The sequence below is a fragment of the Salvelinus alpinus genome, chromosome 2 (assembly GCF_045679555.1).
Source record: "Salvelinus alpinus chromosome 2, SLU_Salpinus.1, whole genome shotgun sequence".
In the NCBI taxonomy this organism is placed as follows: Eukaryota; Metazoa; Chordata; class Actinopteri; order Salmoniformes; family Salmonidae; genus Salvelinus; species Salvelinus alpinus.
In genome coordinates this window covers 79483150-79501720 of record NC_092087.1, presented here as the reverse complement: position 1 = coordinate 79501720, position 18571 = coordinate 79483150, and the positions used below count along the sequence as shown (strand labels likewise).

Below are 18571 nucleotides of genomic sequence, written 5' to 3'. Positions count from 1 at the left end.
TTCCACACATATCGCAAACCGTTTCTGTATGGACCTTGCATTGTGCACTGTCATACACAAACAGGAAAGGTCCTTCCCCCAAACTGTTGTCAAAGTTGGAAGCACAGCATTGTCTAGAATGTTATTGTATGCTGTAGCGTTAAGACTTCCCTTCACTGGAACTAAGGGGCCTAGCCCAAACCATCATAAACAGCCCCAGACATTTATTCCGCCAACAAACTTAAGTTGGCACAATGCAGTCGGGCAGGTAGCGTTCTCCTGGCATTAGTGAAACCCAGATTTGTCCTGCCAGATGGAGTGATTAGTCTCTCCAGACAAGGCATTTCCATTGCGCTTTAGTCCAATATCGCTGAGCTTTACACCACCCCCACAGACGAGTGGAATTGCACATTGATTGTAGGCTTGTGTGCAGCTGTTCATCGAAACACGCTTCATGAAGCACCGGAACAGTTCTGGTGCTAACAGTGCATCCAGAGGCAGTTTGGAACGCTAAGTGTTGCAACCGAGGACAGATGACTACACGCTACAGCCCTGTTGTGTGATTGTGTGGCCTGTCACATTAAGACTTACTTGACCGGGGATGCTTAAGCAGGGTGGAAATTTGACAAACTGACTTGGAAAAGTGTCATCCTATGACTGTGCCACATTGAAAGTGAGAGCTCATCAAGGCCCTTCTACTGCCAATGTTTGAATATGGAGATTGCACGGCTGTGTGCTCGATTTTATACGCTTCAGCAACGGGTGGCCGAAATGCCAAATCCAGTCATTTGAAGGGGTGTCAACATACAAAAGTATGAACATGAGGAAGGTCAGACATTTCACCACTTGACAACACTAATGTAAAGCCAAACTTGGAATTTGAACAACCAGTAGCAAAGGTAAAAACCAGCTATTTGAAGACTGAACCACATTCTTTTACTGCCAACTGTACTGGTAACCCACACCATCCGTTTGAAATCAGCAAGCACAACCGTACCCTCAGTACTGCAAAGACACTAGATATTGGAAAGTAAAATTGTTTATTGAGTCAATCATGCAAGAGTAGCAAGAAAACGGCAACTTCCTGGTCAGAACAAAAGCATGACTGAAACCTAAAAGAAATTAGAACAGTGTCAGCAACAGAATCTTATGTCATCAATTTGACAATAAAAAAATTAAAAAAGTCTCACCATCAGCTTCTAAAGGATGAATCCACCATTAGATTTTCCTGTTGGCAGATACATGGTTAGCACAAAGGATTTCAAATTCAGAGAGCAAAGTTAAAACCAGACTAAAACTGTATGTTACCTTGTAGGATCCATTACTAGTGGTGGGTATGTGCTTGGTTCAAATATGCCAACATCACTGTCATTGGGAGCATTTCCACTGTCAACAAGCATAGCCTCCCTAGGAGTGTAGCGGGTTTGGGAGAAGACAGTTCTGCCATTCTCGTAGTGCAATTTGGAACTGATTTGGAACTGAGAATTACTAGAGACGCCATCTTCAGTGCTTTCGTAGTGCTTCTGCTGAGACATTGGGACCAGTTGCTGCTGGGGCATTTGGGCTACATGCCATAATTGCTGAGGAATGTGGTTTGGTTGCTGCTGGGGCATTTGAGCTGGATACCTCACTTGCTGGGGTTCGACGGCCAGTTCCTTCTGCTGCTGGGGTTCGACGGCCAGTTCCTTCTGCAGCTGGGGAAAATAAGCTGGATGCCACACAAGCGGAGGCTGCTGGGGAATGGAGGCCTGTTGCTTCTGTGGCATGAAGGCCAAATGATTTTGCTGCTGGAGCGTTTTAGCTCGATACCACACTTGCGGGGGCATGGCGGTCGGTTCCTTCTGCTGAGGTTCAGTGGCCAGTTGCTTCTGCTGCAGGGGCATGTGAGCTACATGCCATTCTTGCTGAGGAATGTGGTTCGGTTGCTGCTGGTGCATTTGAGCTGGATACCTCACTTGCTGGGAATCGACAGCCAGCTGCTGCTGGGGTTCGACGGCCAGCTCCTGCTGCTGGGGTTCGACGGCCAGCTCCTGCTGCTGCTGGGGTTCGACGGCCAGCTCCTGCTGCTGCTGGGGTTCGACGGCCAGCTCCTGCTGCTGCTGGGGTTCGACGGCCAGCTCCTGCTGCTGCTGGGGTTCGACGGCCAGCTCCTGCTGCTGCTGGGGTTCGACGGCCAGCTCCTGCTGCTGCTGGGGTTCGACGGCCAGCTCCTGCTGCTGCTGGGGTTCGACGGCCAGCTCCTGCTGCTGCTGGGGTTCGACGGCAAGCTCCTGCTGCTGCTGGGGTTCGACGGCCAGCTCCTGCTGCTGCTGGGGTTCGACGGCCAGCTCCTGCTGCTGCTGGGGTTCGACGGCCAGCTCCTGCTGCTGCTGGGGTTCGACGGCAAGCTCCTGCTGCTGCTGGGGTTCGACGGCCAGCTCCTGCTGCTGCTGGGGTTCGACGGCCAGCTCCTGCTGCTGCTGGGGTTCGACGGCCAGCTCTTGCTGGGGAAATTGAGCTGGATGCCACACTTGCTGGGGCACGGCGGTCGGTTGCTTCTGCTGCAGGGGCATTTGAGCTGGATGCCACACTTGCTGGGACACGGCGGTCGGTTGCTTCTGCTGCACGGGCATTTGAGCTGGATGCCACACTTGCTGGGGTACGGCGGTCGGTTGCTTCTGCTGCAGGGGCATTTGAGCTGGATGCCACACTTGCTGAGGCACGGCGGTCGGTTGCTTCTGCTTCACTGGCATTTGAGCTGGATGACACACTTGCTGGGGCACGGCGGTCGGTTGCTTCTGCTGCACTGGCATTTGAGCTGGATGCCACACTTGCTGGGGCACGGCGGTCGGTTGCTTCTGCTGCAGGGGCATTTGAGCTGGATGCCACACTTGCTGGGGCACGGCGGTCGGTTGCTTCTGCTGCACTGGCATTTGAGCTGGATGCCACACTTGCTGGTGCACGGCGGTCGGTTGCTTCTGCTGCACTGGCATTTGAGCTGGATGCCACACTTGCTGGGGCACGGCGGTCGGTTGCTTCTGCTGCACGGGCATTTGAGCTGGATTCCACACTTGCTGGGGCACGGCGGTCGGTTGCTTCTGCTGCACTGGCATTTGAGCTGGATGCCACACTTGCTGGGGCACGGCGGTCGGTTGCTTCTGCTGCAGGGGCATTTGAGCTGGATGCCATACTTGCTGGGGCACGGCGGTCGGTTGCTTCTGCTGCACTGGCATTTGAGCTGAATGCCACACTTGCTGGGGCACGGCGGTCGGTTGCTTCTGCTGCAGGGGCATTTGAGCTGGATGCCACACTTGCTGGGGCACGGCGGTCGGTTGCTTCTGCTGCAGGGGCATTTGAGCTGGATGCCACACTTGCTGGGGCACGGCGGTCGGTTGCTTCTGCTGCAGGGGCATTTGAGCTGGATGCCACACTTGCTGGGGCACGGCGGTCGGTTGCTTCTGCTGCAGGGGCATTTGAGCTGGATGCCACACTTGCTGGGGCACGGCGGTCGGTTGCTTCTGCTGCAGGGGCATTTGAGCTGGATGCCACACTTGCTGGGGCACGGCGGTCGGTTGCTTCTGCTGCAGGGGCATTTGAGCTGGATGCCACACTTGCTGGGGCACGGCGGTCGGTTGCTTCTGCTGCACTGGCATTTGAGCTGGATGCCACACTTGCTGGGGTACGGCGGTCGGTTGCTTCTGCTGCAGGGGCATTTGAGCTGGATGCCACACTTGCTGGGGCACGGCGGTCGGTTGCTTCTGCTGCACAGAAATTTGAGCTGGATGCCACACTTGCTGGGGCACGGCGGTCGGTTGCTTCTGCTGCAGGGGCATTTGAGCTGGATGCCACACTTGCTGGGGCACGGCGATCGGTTGCTTCTGCTGCAGGTGCATTTGACCTGGATGCCACACTTGCTGGGGCACGGCGGTCGGTTGCTTCTGCTGCACGGGCATTTGAGCTGGATGCCACACTTGCTGGGGCACGGCGGTCGGTTGCTTCTGCTGCACGGGCATTTGAGCTGGATGCCACACTTGCTGAGGTTCTGCGGTCGGTTGCTTCTGCTGCAGGGGCATTTGAGCTGGATGCCACACTTGCTGGTTCATGGCAGTCAGTTGCTTTTGAAGTTCAGTGGCTGGTTGATTCTGGGTCATTTGAGCTTGATATCTCATTTGCTGAGGTTGCTGGGACATGAGGGCCAGTTCCTTCCGCAGGATGGAGGCCGGATGTTTCTGTTGCGCTTTCATTTGAGCTGTTGGAGACTTATAATTGCCATATCCTAGAGACCTAAGTGATCCTGCATAGAGCCATGCTGCATTAGGACCCAGTGCAGGAGACCAATCACCTAGGTAAAAAAAATATATATAAAAATGCCAGCCTTTGAAGGTTATGGAACTACGTAGCTGTTATTTGAAATGAACTCACCTTCTGATGTAGAACACGTTATCCCTCCAATTAGCAGGCAACAAAGCCAAGAAACTCTAAAGGAAAAAGAATGTATGTTATAAACATAGCTACCTGAAGGACAAGGGAAACAAACTAAATCAAGACTATTACAAACATACCTGAAAGCAATTCCTATCATCACGGCCATTTTGCCCTCAAAACCTCACCAGTATTCAGAACTAATGGTAGGCATACGTCCTACCAGAATATCCCTTTCACTATATTTGCCAGAATTTTGGTTGCTCCTTTTAAAGGAATCCCAGACCCTTCTAATGTCGTTGGTAATTAAGTACAGCTGTCAGCCACTGAACTACATAACATTTATATTTCCAAATTGACCCCTAAATCCTACACCCTGGCCTAAACACTTCTGTTAATCAGAAAATATTGAATAGGGATAAGCAACATGCCCACAATTGCATCCAGCCTATCAGAAGGCAAGGTGAAGCAATTAACATATTGCTTTAACCTATCTGATCGTTTCAAATGCCCATAAGTGACTAAGTGATAGGTGGAGGGGCTAGGGGTTGATTTGGAATGCAGAAATTTACTCAAGTGTGGTTGATTCTCTAATTGAGTTCCTGACAGGTTTGACAGCCCTTACTCTAAAGCACACTTCAAACTCATTACACGGAGGGCCGAGTGTTTGTGGGTTTTCGCTCCTTCCTTGTACTTGATTGCTGAATTAAGGCCACTAATTACTCCCCTCACCTACAGTAGTTGTCCAGGTCTTAATTGAAAGGAAAAAACAAAAACCTACAGACACTAGGCCCTCCATGGAATGAGTTTGACACCCCTGCTCTAAAGTAGGAAACACATTTTGTCTTGGCATTTCATTGATCGATTTAAATTATTGCTTGTACAAAATTCACTTGCTTCATTTGAAGATTAGAGGCTATATGAGCAGTTAGGCACCATTATTTTACACGGCCTTCTTTTCATTCAGCATAGCAACATTAGATGATTAACAGTTTCATTTGCACATAGCGCAACATCTTGGACAAATTCTGAATTCAGACAGACGCCAATTAAACACTCACATTATGCAAACACACCACACACATATACTTTTGATGATCTGAGTCTTTAATTTTTCAGAGGCAAACATATAGTAGGGCTGGTTTGAGTGGCAGGGCTAAAGCAACTGACTGTAGACCAAAGTCAAGAAGTAAAGTCAGGAGAGGTGCATCTGCGACAACCGAAATTCAGATACTAATGTTGTTTTCCAACAGCAAGGCTCAGATCACCATGGCAGTGTTGCCATTGTTTATAAAAGGTTTCCTTTATAATGTCAGAAAAGCATGTCTCCAACACCCACTCACAAACTGAAATCATTTGTGTGTACATTATACAATAAATGAGAGAGAGCCTCAATCACATCATTAATTTATGCACTGTAGGCTACATATGAATTTTAGCAAGTTGGTTCCTGTTTCAGTCATGTTTTTGGTCACATTTGCATGGGTCGAACAAAAACACTAATGATTGGTTGACAATAGAGCCGCCCACAATGCAGGTGGTGGATGCAGGAGGAGGTTGGTAAAGAAACTTGGAGTCAAATCTTCATTACCTTTGATCACATGATTTTTGTCAAGTTCATGCAGTCTACATATAGACCCACGTCAGAAATGTTTTAGCCCCAGAATGCAACACACTTTCAAAAGAGGTGACCAACAATTGTTACCGACTTGACAACAGTGATCCCCTAGAAGGTGCCCACTATCTCCATAAAATGTCTCCCTCATGTGGATGAAATAAAACACAAGACAACTACCCATCTCATCATCCTCTGATCGTCTACCCTCTTTTGTGGAAGCATTTTTTCCAATGTTGTCTCAACTTTGATTGCAGTACACATCCACAAACACAGACACTCGAATGCAGCTGTTTAGATACTGTAGCTATGCATACATCTCCAGCTCTTTCAAACTCAACATCTGCCAAATAGTATTTTCCCTATTCCGTCTGATGTTTCCGCTTGGCACTCCATCCCTACTAATTATCCTTAATTCCAAGTCTTTGCCTTGAAAATTCCCATCCACTTTTTAAGGAATTTATTTGAATCAACTTTTCCTTCTCTTTGGTGTGTTGTTTTCTTCTCCTGTTTCTTTCAGCACAGCAGTCAGATAATCTGGTCTTTTTTCTGGTCTTTTATATTCACCCCAAGTGCTCCAATCCTTCTTTACTTTATTGTACGGCTCTTAATGTCTAGAACTCTGCACTCACTCCCCTCTTCCACTGCTGTAGGCTGGCCTACAGGGACTGGATCTTTCATGTACAGTTGAAGTCGGAAGTTTACATCCACTTAGGTTGGAGTCATTAAAACTCGTTTTTCAACTATTCCACACATTTCTTGTTAACAAACTATAGTTTTGGCAAGCCGGTTAGGATATCTACTTTGTGCATGTGTAACAGTATAACTTTAAACCGTCCCCTCGGCCCGACACGGGCGCGAACCAGGGACCCTCTGCACACATCCTCTGCACAACAGTCACCCACGAAGCGTCGTTACCCATCGCCCCACAAAAGCCACGGCCCTTGCAGAGCAAGGTGCAACACTACTTCTAGGTTTCAGAGCAAGTGACGTAACTGATTGAAACGCTAGTAGTGCGTACCCGCTAACTAGCTAGCCATTTCACATCCGTTACACATGACACAAGCCGTTTTTCCAACAATTGTTTACAGACAGATTATTTCACTTATAATTCACTGTATCACAATTCCAGTGGGTCAGAAGTTTACATACACTAAGTTGACTGTGCCTTTAAACAGCTTGGAAAATTCCAGAAAATGATGTCATGGCATTAGAAGCTTCTGATGGGCTAATTGACATAATTTGATTAATTTGGAGGTGTACCTGTGGACGAATTTTAAGGCCTACCTTCAAACTCAGTGCCTTTGCTTGACATTATGGGAAAATCAAAACAAATCAGCCAAGACCTCAGAAAAAAAATGGTAGACCTCCACAAGTCTAGTTCATCCTTGGGAGCAATTTCCAAAGACCTGAAGGTACGGCGTTCATCTGTACAAACAATAGTATGCAAGTATAAACACCATGGGACCACACAGCTATCATACCGCTCAGGAAGGAGACGCGTTCTGTCTCCTAGAGTTGAACGTACTTTGGTGCGAAAAGTGTAAATCAATCCCAGAACAACAGCAAAGGACCTTGTGAAGATGCTGGAGGAAACAGGTACAAAAGTATCTATGTCCACAGTAAAACGAGTCCTATATCAACATAACCTGAAAGGCTGCTCAGCAAGGAGGAAGCCACTGCTCCAAAACCACCATAAAAAAGCCAGACTACGGTTTGCAACTGCACATGGGGACAAAGATCGTACTTTTTGGAGAAATGTCCTCTGGACTGATGAAACTAAAATAGAACTGTTTGGCCATAATGACCATCGTCATGTTTAGAGGAAAAATAGGGAGGCTTGCAAGCCGAAGAATACCATCCCAACCATGATGCACGGGGGTGGCAGCATCATGTTGTGGGGGTGCTTTGCTGCAGGAGGGACTGCTGCACTTCACAAAATAGATGGCATCATGAGGTAGGAAAATTATGTGGATATATTGAAGCAACATCTCAAGAAATCAGTCCGGAAGTTAAAGCTTGGTCGCATATGGGTCTTCCAAATGGACAATGACCCCAAGCATACTTCCAAATTCTGGCAAAATGGCTTAAGGACAACAAAGTCAAGGTATTGGAGTGGCCATCACAAAGCCCTGAACTCAATCCTATAGAAAATGTGTGGGCAGAACTGAAAAAGCACATGCAGGCAAGGAGGCCTACCAACCTGACCCAGTTACACCAGCTCTGAAAGGAGGAATGGGCCAAAATTCACCCAACTTATTATGGGAAACTTGTGGAAGGCTACCCGAAACGTTTGACCCAAGTTAAACAATTTAAAGGCAATGCTACCAAATACGAATTGAGTGTATGTAAACGTATGACTCACTGGGAATGTGATGAAAGAAATAAAACCTGAAATAAATCATTTTCTCTACTATTATTCTGACATTTCACATTCTTAAAAAAAAGTGGTGATCGTAACTGACCGAAAACAGGGATTTTTTACTAGGATTAAATGTCAGGAATTGTGGAAAAATGAGTTTAAATGTATTTGGCTAAAGTGTATGTAAACTTCCGACTTCAACTGTACGTAACTTAATCAGATCTGCGTTCAAATACTACAGTGGCAAGAAAAAGTATGTGAACCCTTTGGAATTACCTGGATGTCTGCATAAATTAGTCATAAAATGTTATCTGATCTTTATCTTAGTCACAACAATAGACAAACACAGTGTGCTTAAACTAATAACACACAAATTATTGTATTTTTCTTGTCTATATTAAATACATAATTTAAACATTCACAGTGTAGGTTGGGAACCCAAGGTTGGGAACCCCTTGGCTATTGACTTTTCCAAAAGCTATTTGGAGTCAGGAGTCAAACTAAAGTTGATTTGTTTGGAAGGAACACATAACACTATGTGTGGAGAAAAAAGGCACAGCACACCAACATCAAAACCTCATCCCTACTGTAAAGTATGGTGGAGGGAGCATCATGGTTTGGGGCTGCTTTGCTGCTTTAGGGCCTGGACAGCTTGCTATCATTGACAGAAAAATGAATTCCCAAGTTTATCAAGACATTTTGCAGGAGAATTTAAGGCTATCTGTCCGCCAGTTGAAGCTCAACAGAAGTTGGGCAACGCAACAGGACAATGACCCAAAACACAAGTAAATCAACAACAGAATGGTTGAACAACAGAACAGAAGAAACAGAACAGAAGAAAATACGCCTTCTGGAGTGGCCCAGTCAGAGTCCTGAACTCAACCCGATTGAGACGCTGTGGCATGACCTCGAGAGCGGTTCACACCAGACATCCTAAGAATATTGCTGAACTGAAACAGTTTTGTAAAGATTAATGGTCCAAAAATTCCTCCTGACCGCTGTGCAGGTCTACAGAAAACGTTTGGTTGAGTTTATTGCTGCCAAAGGAGGGTCAACCAGTTATTAAATCCAACATTTCACATACTTTTCCCACCCTATACTGTGAATGTTTACACGGTGAGTTCAATAAAGACATGACAACATATAATTGTTTGTGTTATTAGTTTAAACAGACTGTGTTTGTCTGTTGTTGTGACTTAGATGAAGATCAGATCCAATTTTATGACCAATTTATGCAGAAATCCAGGTAATTCCAAACGGCTCACATACTTTTTCTTGCCACTGCATTTAAAATATTTCAATTAATTGCTCATACATTCGAAGTATTCTGATCTTTTATTTCAAAAGATAAGTAGTTGAATTTTTTTATATATTTGGAAATACACTTAAAGCATTTGAAAAACTCAAATATACTCTCATGAATTTACATAAGAATTAAAAAATACTGTCAAATAATACAATTTGGCAGACTATTTGGCTTTTACAAATAACCACTCAAATACAAAAATAAAAGTTATTGTTTTGGGCTGTGTATTTGAAAAAGTGTTTTATTTACCAGACACTCAAATATCCTGTACATGTATTTGAACACAGGTCTGCACATAAATGTAGCATTTGCATGTAAATACACAAATATGTATTGTATTGTAATATACTGCATCATATTCTATTGTATTTGTTGTTTCTTTGCGATTGCATTTGAAATCCTCAACTGTTATTTTTTCTGAAGACAGATTCCAATTCTTCTTTCTCTGTTAGACCCTCCAGGCCCTATTAGTCTACTGAGGTCAGTCAGTTGCGATTGTAACCATCACATCCAAAATCTCAGTGGTGAGTAGCCACTGAGCTGTTGTCAACTCGCAGATGGCAGATGGCAGTCCTCACAAACACACACAGTGCCCACCAGAGCACACACATAGCCTACATAAGATTCAGGCAGAAATCAATACTGACCAAAAAAGACACAATTATTGTCATAAAGCTAATTATTTACATTCCTTTATTTGTTTATTTTACAACTCCGTTTTAGGATCAGGTTCTCCTGCCTGCTTCACCTCCTAAAAAGATGAAAAAAGTTTTTGAGAAGCAATATAGATACATTAAATGGAGGCCACACAGTACAATTTATTGCCTCTTTCTACATATTATCAAAGCCACTGAAACGTATACTGCGCCATAGATATGGGTTCAAATAGTATTTGTTTTCTTTCAAATACGTATTTACCTGCTCTTAATTGAGCTTGCCTGGCACAATGGAACCAATAGAATAGTCCAAAAAGTGCAAACCCTGTCCATCTGGCACTCCAGGCAGGCTCAATCAACCCTCAAAGGCATTTGAAAGAGAACCAATACTATTTGAACTCAGGTTTGTTTTGACCTCTGACCTTGAGATTGCCTAGTATGAGTGACTGGCAGAATTCCCGCACACGCTCAGTGGAGATCTCTCCCTCGGGCATGAGCCACTTCATATCTGAGTCGCCGTCGTAAATGCCCACGCGGGGAAGGTCACATGAAGTCAGGCCGAAGTAGCCCAGAGATTTCTCATTGGACCTCACCCCGTGTACCAGCACAAACAGGAACTGTGGCAAATAAATCATGGTAATATTCAGTAGAGCACACAGTAGCAAATACGTTTGACAATAGAAACTAAAACTAAAATCTGTGATTTTATTGACGAGTAGTTCAATATATATATGAATTTTGTTGATGGGCAGTTCCTTATCTCCTGCATTTGGTAAGGGTTTTCTCAGTTCACAGAGCAGTTCAAAACATCTGACTCCAATGATCCAATTTACATATTAAATTCAAGATTCAATTAAATAGTTGATTCAAAAGAACCGATTCCAAATAGGGGATTAGGGACATTATCTCAAGATTTGAATCAAATGGCTGATATAACAGAGATTTTGTTCAGTCGCTCTTTTCAGGTCCAGTTGCTGCTTGCCTGCTCTCACCTCGCCAACAAATTCTGGGGCCAGAGCTCCTAGTCGGTCCTTGAGCTCTTTATAGTCACCACTCACCCTGTTGATGAAGAGCAGGAGGTGTGCCTTCACCTCAGACTGGAACAGACCCACTGCTGTCTGAGAGGAGAGGAGAGAGAGAGAGCTATAGGAAATAGATATCAACACAAGCATGTGACAGTACATTAACTGTCTGTAGGTATAGTCTGGTTATATGACTGAACATGAAAGGCTAATAATACAAAGATGTGATGGCAAGGTGTAATCATGACAAGGCTGGTATAACTGTTAATAAGTGCTGTTGTATAGAGTAGTGTGTAAGGTGTAGATGAACAGTGCTGTGGTCAGTGACTACCACTTGGTTGTACTCGGTGATGTAGCGAAGCTCGTTCATGGTGATAAAGCGAACAAGGCCGTCCGCCTCCACTTTCTTGGTCTCAGAGAGCTGAAGGTTGTCTTGGTGGTTATCTGCCTGAACACACAAACATAGATCACATTTTTCAGTTGATATTTTCTCATACATTTGTTGTCATAGTTGTTGTAACGGGAGCCAAGCAGGGGATTTCTGTTGGACAAAGTGAAAGGTGTGGTGTAGTAGTTTACCTTTCTGAAGATGGCGATAGCGTCAGACACGATGCTGAGTTTGGCCCATGCCTCCTTATCGCTGCACAGAGCCACAGGGATATGCTTCACAGTCTTAGCTGCCTCCACAAGCTCCTTGTAGCCAAAAGTCTCCTCTGAGGGAGTCTGAGAGAGAGAGGGAAAGAGATGGCGAGAGAGAAGGGGCAGACAGAGAGGGAGAGAGAATGTTCGAGTCTAATAACACTCACTACAGTGATATACTATTGAAGTCTGTTTTTGAGATTCAAATTGGCACTTAGCCCAAGTGAATTTGAGTGAATAATATTTTGGTCCCTTGTATTTGTCATAGAATCATCCTCAAAGAATGTCTTGAAATAATATTTTGGTCCCCAACAGGTACACGGCAGTCCACCATTTAACATTTCACTCAATATATACCAAAGCAACAAATATTTAACAAGGTTTCAATGTTTTCTATTGCAACAGTTATTAAATACAATGACATGCAATTTTTAGGGAATTATTACAGTTTTTCTCAATTGCTAAAACACAATTTCTGAAACCTTGCTCCATTTCCTGAAAACATTAAACCCAAAACCTCATCTTCAAGCACTATTTACATAACCTCTGACACCTCTCGCAAAATGAAACATTCGCCTCAAAACAGTTTTACCTGTGTTCAAAATCAAACACTGCTCTCAAATCATAAACAAAGTGATCAAAATGATATACACTCTCAAGCAGTCAGTAAACAATACACCGAAAAATAGAAAACACATTGTTCAAAACATACAATTCTCAGGGAGAAGTACATTTTTTATCTAAAAAAATATTCATATTTTTCCGTCATTGTCTTTTGATGACATGTTATATAAAACATGTTACATCAAAGTAGCTCAAAATTGATCTGAAATTACTACTCTGCTTTGCTCTTTGCAATTTTGTTTTTTGTTCTTCCTCCTCCTTGTACCCCTATTTTTACAGTACTGTACCCTGCATCTCACAAACTTGTCCTTTGTCTCTGTGATACTGTAATTCTTGTTCTTTGTTGATATGAACCTGCAACCAGTCAAAATCTATTGAGCAGTCAGTACTGTTAATAAATGGAAAGCACAATGTTCAGGGCCATACAATTTGTCCATTGTACAGTATACAGCCTACAATGCACTGTACTACAGTATACAATACTAAAAGGGACAAAAATCAAAGGAGTAAACATGTGATCAATGTGCTTCTTCTTGTCTTTGGGCTGGGTCAGGCCAGAGCACTTCGTCGACATCACAAGCAATATTGTCCCTCCTGAGGCAACGGGGGAAGAAGCCTCTTGTGTGCCGTATCCAGCCCTGACATGATTCCTCACCTATATCACCACAGGCTAAATCCATGGCTTGCAGCAGATTTACTCTGGTGTAGGGTTGTCTATCATACACTTTCCATCTCCAAGAGGAGAAAAAATCCTCAATCGGATTCAGGAAAGGCGAGTATGGAGGGAGGTACAAGTTCATAAACTGCCCATTGATGTTAAACCATTCCCTTACCTGAGCAGCTCGGTGGAAACTGATGTTAAATCAATTTTGAGTGGTTGTGTTCAATCAATGACATGTGTGTTTACCAGTATGGATGACATGTGCATTAGAGTGCAGAATGTGTTTTGAGAATGAGAATGTGTTTTCAGAGTTTTGCTGAAAAGTCTACGTGAGATCTGCAAATTGTGTTTTACCATGCGAAATGGTTTAAGGTATTGACAACAGACTGCATAATTAGCTAAATGAGTCCAGGCAACTGAGAACTGTCTTCAGCCAATGGATTTGAGTGTTTTAGCAATTGAGAAAAACTGTAATCCTATGTTTATGACTTTAGGGAGTGTTTCCTAGAGGCTGTGCTTCGACATATGCATTGATGGGTCTTGGATTTTTAGACTGGGTATCTCTAAAACGCTTTGTGACAACTGCTGATGCAAAAAAAGGCTTTTAAGAAAGACATATGGTTGATTGACAGATTTTTATTATTATAAAAATAATATAACAATATTATTATTACCATCATAATCTTTACTATTATCATGTTACAGGTGAGACATACCCAGAAATGTCAACATCTTGGCAAGTGCTCAAATCTGTACAGCAGCCCCAGACAATCACGTACAGTAGCTCCAACTTACAAGAATGGGTTTACAAGGCAGTGATGAAAACAGTTTATATGAGAGCTAATTAAAACATACAATGATATATATTTGATACAATTACCCATTCAAAACTGTTGTTACAAAATCACTTCTCATTGTGTTAATTTCAAACCTTGAATAATATAATCTGTATACATGTCATTCTATACTGAAAACAGGTACATTGTGAAAGATTTTTGATGATGTTGATGTGATAACACATTTTTTATTCATCTCTAAATTTAGGATAATATTGTTTATTTTTACTTAACTTAAATTGTATTATTTATGTTGTCTCATACCATGATAATACACTACCAAGCAATGCAAGCAGATGTGGAATTAACCGTATAACAGTTGTGTGTCTTTTTGGATCAAGACTTGATCAAGAATACCAATAGGCATGATCAGATCCTCTTTCCTATGCCGGCACCATATAATGCACAGCCACATGCAAATCCATAAACTCCACCAATAAAACATTGAAAACCTTAACATGACTACTGGCAATGTCATTATTTTTGTCACCATCCATCAATTGTTGAATTGTGTTATTTTTCTTTGTACATGTACCGAGATTCCAAGGGCTGGAGCCAAACAACGTAGTAAATTAAAAAGACCCAAATAAAACGTATGTGAAAAGATGTGGTCAAAGTATAAAACTTTGCTGTTTTTTTGTTTTGTTTTTTTGTTTTGTTACAACAACCAAGTTTTCCTAACATTTGCCATAACTAGTAAGCCTTACATCCTGAATGAATATGGGCTCCCAAATATGTACCTGGGAACACATGGGAGGGGTGGTGTCACGCCCTGACCTTAGAGATCCTTTTTATGTCTCTATTTTGGTTGGTCAGGGCGTGAGTTTGGGTGGGCATTCTATGTCTGGTGTTCTATGTTGTCCTTGTTTTGTATTTCTATGTGTTTGGCCTGGTATGGTTCTCAATCAGAGGCAGCTGTCTATCGTTGTCTCTGATTGAGAACCATACTTAGGTAGCCTGTTCCCACCTGTGTTTGTGGGTGGTTGTTTTCTGTTTTGTCTGTTCACCTTACAGGACTGTTCGTTTGTCGGTTTTGTTGTTTCGTCAAGTGTTTCGTATTTTATTAAAGGTACGAATCCTTTAATAATAGTAAGTTGTAACAGGCCTCATTCAGCAGTCTGAATTAACCTAGAGACACCAAAACATCAATGTTTAGAGAAGCTTGGAGATTATTCCACAAGTAAGGGGCAAAGAGCTGATTTACCGAACTCTGTACAGACCAAAGGAATTTCCAGAGTTAGCAATCCCTGACACTGTGTATGATAACTCTGACTCGTACATCTAATGGTTATTGTAACTGTTAGCTACAGAGGGAGTTTACAGTATGTGAAAGAGCTTTATAAAGGCAAAGAGAGCAACGAATTGACCTACGTGACCTCAAAGAGGGTCGCCTACTTTACGATAGAGAATGCAGGGATGTGTACTGAACCTGCACCTATAATAAAACAAAGTGCTCTAGGGTCAAATGCATCTAAAGGCTTTAATGAAGTGGCAGCTGCATTCAAATAGATGATTTTGCAATAGTCTAGGACCAGTAAGAACATTGATTTAATTTTCTGCTTTGTACTATTAAGCAAGAGGCCTGACCTATTTCTATAGAAGAAGCCCCTTTTTATATTCAGCATCTTAATTAACTAACTCATCAATATGTTTTTTAAAAAGACAACTTAACGTATATACTGATAGACCGTACTATGTACGTGTACTCTAGAAAACAACATATACTTAGTTTTCCATGTATTCATGTAACGTTCTTCGTTGGGAGAAGAAATGTCAGACCAATGCGCTGCGTGGTACGTATCCATAATGTCTTTTAATGAGAATGAATACGACAAAAGACAAACTAACAAAGTGAAACAAAATGAAACCCGAAACAGTCCCGAATGGTGAAAACACTGAAACGGAAAATAACCACCCACAAAACCCAGGTGGAAAAGGCTAACTAAGTATGATTCTCAATCAGAGACAACTAACGACATCTGCCTCTGATTGAGAATCATACCAGGCCAAACTAAAAAAAACAACATAGAAAAACGAACATAGATAACCCACCCAACTCACGCCCTGACCACACTGAAACAAAGAAATAACAAAAGAACTAGGGTCAGAACGTGACAGTACGTGACTCCCCCCCCCCCCCCCCAAGGAGAGAGAGCATACTTAAATTCACACAGGACACCGGATAAGACAGGAGAAGTACTCCAGATATAACAGACTGACCCTAGCACCCCGACACATAAACTACTGCAGCATAAATACTGGAGGCTGAGACAGGAGGGGTCAGGGGACACTGTGGCCCCATCCGATGATACCCCCGTACAGGGCCAAACAGGCAGGATATAACCCCACCCACTTTGCCAAAGCACAGCCCCCACACCACTAGAGGGATACCTTCAACCACAAACTTACCATCCTGAGACAAGGTTGAGTATAGCCCACAAAGATCTCCGCCACGGCACAACCCAAGGAGGGGCGCCAACCCAGACAGGAAGATCACGTCAGTGACTCAACCCACTCAAGTGACGCACCCCTCCTAGGGACGGCATGGAAGAGCACCAGTAAGCCAGTGACTCAGCCCCTGTAATAGGGTTAGAGGCAGAGAATCCCAATGGAGAGAGGGGAACCGGCCAGGCAGAGACAGCAAGGGCGGTTCGTTGCTCCAGAGCCTTTCCGTTCACCTTCACACTCCTGGGCCAGACTACACTCAATAGTAAAGTGGCAAAGTCCAAGCCGGCTGTGATGTGCCTTTACTGAGGAGAGGCTTCCACCTCACCACTCTACCATAAAGCCCTGATTGGTGGAGTGCTGCAGAGATGGACCTCCAGAGGAAATATAGAGCTCTGTCAGAGTGACAATCGGGTTCTTGGTCACCTCCCTGACCAAGGCCCTTCTCCCCCGATTGCTCAGTTTGTCCCGGCGGCCAGCTCTAGGAAGAGTCTTGGTGGTTCCAAACTTCTTCCATTTATAAACGATGGAGGACACTGTGTTCTTAGGGACCTTCAATGCTACAGAAATTTTTTTGGTACACTTCCCCAGATCTCTTAATCAGGGATTAGTAGGGGATTTATCTGAAAATACAAATAGCAGATACATTCCATTACATCTGCGCCATCGTAGGTTTGGGCAAAGGGTTTCTTCATGAAGTTAAACTCAGACATCTCAGAATTCACAAAGTCAAACACAGACTGCGCATCTCGCCCACTTGAGACAAAGTAGCCCAAGAAACGTTCCTGAATAAAGCCCTGATCATCCACATACCTGATGATAACTGACAACTGCAAGCAGACTGGTGTCACCTTAACATTACCAGGAAAACGCTTGACACTATAAGGTATGACAGTGATTAATCAGGTGTAAAAGGGTTTTATATGGGCTATGATGGGACCAGTTTTTTCTAATCAAGTCAAATGGTTTTTAAAAAACTCCTGAAGAAAACTGGCCCTGGGGGGATGAAAACCCTGTCAAACTGCAGTAACCTTATACTTGTTCATATTCATTATATTTAGACTAGATTAAGAGGGGGGGTTCCTCGACCCAGACAAAGAGACAACAACTGATAGACAACAGAACTCACAGGGCTGAGCTGGCTTTATGCATGTTTGCATTCAGGGCCGGCCCTCGACGTTGTGCTGCCCTAGGCAAGACAAAAAACTGCCGACCCCCCTCCTATCCCCGCTAAACTATGTACAGCAGGGGGTCAGCAATAGGTTTTTTAAAGCTGAAAGTTGCAGGAACAGAACATAATAGCAGCCCAATTCATAGGCATATTCTACAAATTAAACAACATTTTTAACAGATCTGGTTAGTAGGCTATATAATCAATTCAATGTCAATAACATAGCCTAATGATTACATTGATAAAATCACCAATGTCACTATTACATTAGTGAGATGAACTCTTTATGAGGGGATTGGGGAAAAACAGCTTGAAATCAAGAGAAAATGTTGTGCTGAAAAAGTCTCAAAAGAAAGGTGGATAATGAAAATAGAAGTTTCAGGGAAGAATAGACAGAGAACTAAGCAAACTTACCATTTCTCCAACGTCTAATCAGAGTGTCTTGTTTGCAATGCTGTTTGCAAATAATTACATCTTAGACATCCTTATGAATCTAATCATGTCTCTTTCAAAAGAGTGATGAGCCAGCTAAGATACCTTTACTGTCGTCGGACGGCATTACTCACAAAGACCGGTCTAAAATATAAAATACAAAAAATAAAAAGGGTGAGCAGATGCCTATTGTATTAATATACTAAAGTTCTGCAAATTGGCATTATCCAAATTTATTTTGTGAGACGCTTGTTCGATGTAAGTTACCAAATTCCTTATATCCAATATACGAATAGTCTAAAATGCCGTGGACCAGGTAATGGCAAATGCAATTTTATTTGATCAAAAGCTCTAAAATGCAATGTGTAAGTGAAATGTACTGAGTGGATGTGAAGACGAGTGTGGGAAAAATGAGAATAGTC

At 43.4% G+C, this 18571-nt stretch overlaps 2 protein-coding genes across 2 annotated transcripts; both read right to left on the bottom strand.

Annotated features, from left to right (window-relative positions):
• Nucleotides 1-1000: 1000 nt before the first annotated feature.
• Nucleotides 1001-4658, bottom strand: LOC139567881 (uncharacterized). The gene is made up of 5 exons (XM_071389474.1): nucleotides 4521-4658; nucleotides 4381-4436; nucleotides 1288-4300; nucleotides 1170-1207; nucleotides 1001-1091 (listed from the first exon to the last, which is right to left on the bottom strand). Exons 1-4 carry the CDS (start codon nucleotides 4547-4549, stop codon nucleotides 1198-1200), a joined length of 3108 nt encoding a protein of 1035 aa, XP_071245575.1. The 5' UTR covers nucleotides 4550-4658; the 3' UTR covers nucleotides 1001-1091; nucleotides 1170-1197.
• A 5681-nt stretch (nucleotides 4659-10339) lies between these two features.
• LOC139541339 (endoplasmic reticulum resident protein 27-like) lies at nucleotides 10340-17259 on the bottom strand. Its single transcript, XM_071345897.1, has 6 exons — nucleotides 17203-17259; nucleotides 11921-12064; nucleotides 11673-11789; nucleotides 11312-11437; nucleotides 10742-10936; nucleotides 10340-10414 (listed from the first exon to the last, which is right to left on the bottom strand). Exons 1-6 carry the CDS (start codon nucleotides 17257-17259, stop codon nucleotides 10370-10372), a joined length of 684 nt encoding a protein of 227 aa, XP_071201998.1. The 3' UTR covers nucleotides 10340-10369.
• Between the last annotated feature and the right edge of the window lie 1312 nt (nucleotides 17260-18571).

Coding starts and splice junctions, on each gene's coding strand:
- LOC139541339 (XM_071345897.1), bottom strand. CDS start 17,259: ATGTCTGAGTTTAACTTCATGAAGAAACCCTTTGCCCAAACCTACGAT. Junction 12,065..17,202: donor AAACCTACGATGGCGCAGAT/GTAATGGAATGT, acceptor TCTCTCTCTCAG/ACTCCCTCAGAGGAGACTTT. Junction 10,415..10,741: donor TCATACTAGGCAATCTCAAG/GTCAGAGGTCAA, acceptor TCATCTTTTTAG/GAGGTGAAGCAGGCAGGAGA.
- LOC139567881 (XM_071389474.1), bottom strand. CDS start 4,549: ATGGCCGTGATGATAGGAATTGCTTTCAG. Junction 4,437..4,520: donor ATGATAGGAATTGCTTTCAG/GTATGTTTGTAA, acceptor TTTTTCCTTTAG/AGTTTCTTGGCTTTGTTGCC. Junction 4,301..4,380: donor AACGTGTTCTACATCAGAAG/GTGAGTTCATTT, acceptor TTTTTTACCTAG/GTGATTGGTCTCCTGCACTG.